The following is a 575-nucleotide window of genomic DNA, read 5'->3' on the forward strand; positions in this document are numbered from 1 at the left end:
CCTTGGTTTCTTTGGGATCTACATGAAAGCGAAGTCCTGCAGCTTGGATGGTCTTAATCAAAACTGTTCTGATCTCTTCAATATTACTGAACATCGTTTTGTTGTCCATACTACTTACATTGTGAAACAAATCATTTCTCATATTTTTGATTTGGGTCACCAAGGACTCAAGCCGTGTGTCATCTCCTGATTTCCAAGCATCATCCTCAAAGGTTGCCACACCAACACAGGCAACTTTGATACACTTATGCAGCAGTGTCACATCATAAGTTTCTCCTGTTGGGTTGGCCCTGATATTAGACTGCTGTGTTTTGTCAAAGATCTTGAGCTTAATCTTTCCAGTCTGAGGCAAGTCAGTAAGAAAATGTTTAGTCATGTTTTTCACAGATACATCTTTCGGCCAACCCCAGAGCAGGACCTGATATAGCACTTTCTGGCCCTGGCTGCGGATAATTTGCAAAGTTCGAAGGTAATTGTGGTCTTCATTTGTAAAGCCTTCAAGCAACTTGTTCAGCACCGACATGATGGAGATAGCAATGGGCTAATGGTTGACAGCCATCCCTGAGGAAATGAGA

At 42.3% G+C, this 575-nt stretch overlaps 1 protein-coding gene across 1 annotated transcript in view; it reads right to left on the minus strand.

Annotated features, from left to right (window-relative positions):
* Positions 1 to 575, minus strand: part of LOC119587334 — a gene marked incomplete in the record, with an annotated part of 4,896 nt that overhangs the window by 3,333 nt on the left and 988 nt on the right. Inside the window, 1 exon segment of the mRNA XM_037936082.1 lies at positions 1 to 561. Coding sequence (XP_037792010.1) covers positions 1 to 523 — 523 coding nt within the window.

Source organism: Penaeus monodon, chromosome 22 (genome assembly GCF_015228065.2).
Source record: "Penaeus monodon isolate SGIC_2016 chromosome 22, NSTDA_Pmon_1, whole genome shotgun sequence".
In the NCBI taxonomy this organism is placed as follows: domain Eukaryota; kingdom Metazoa; phylum Arthropoda; class Malacostraca; order Decapoda; family Penaeidae; genus Penaeus; species Penaeus monodon.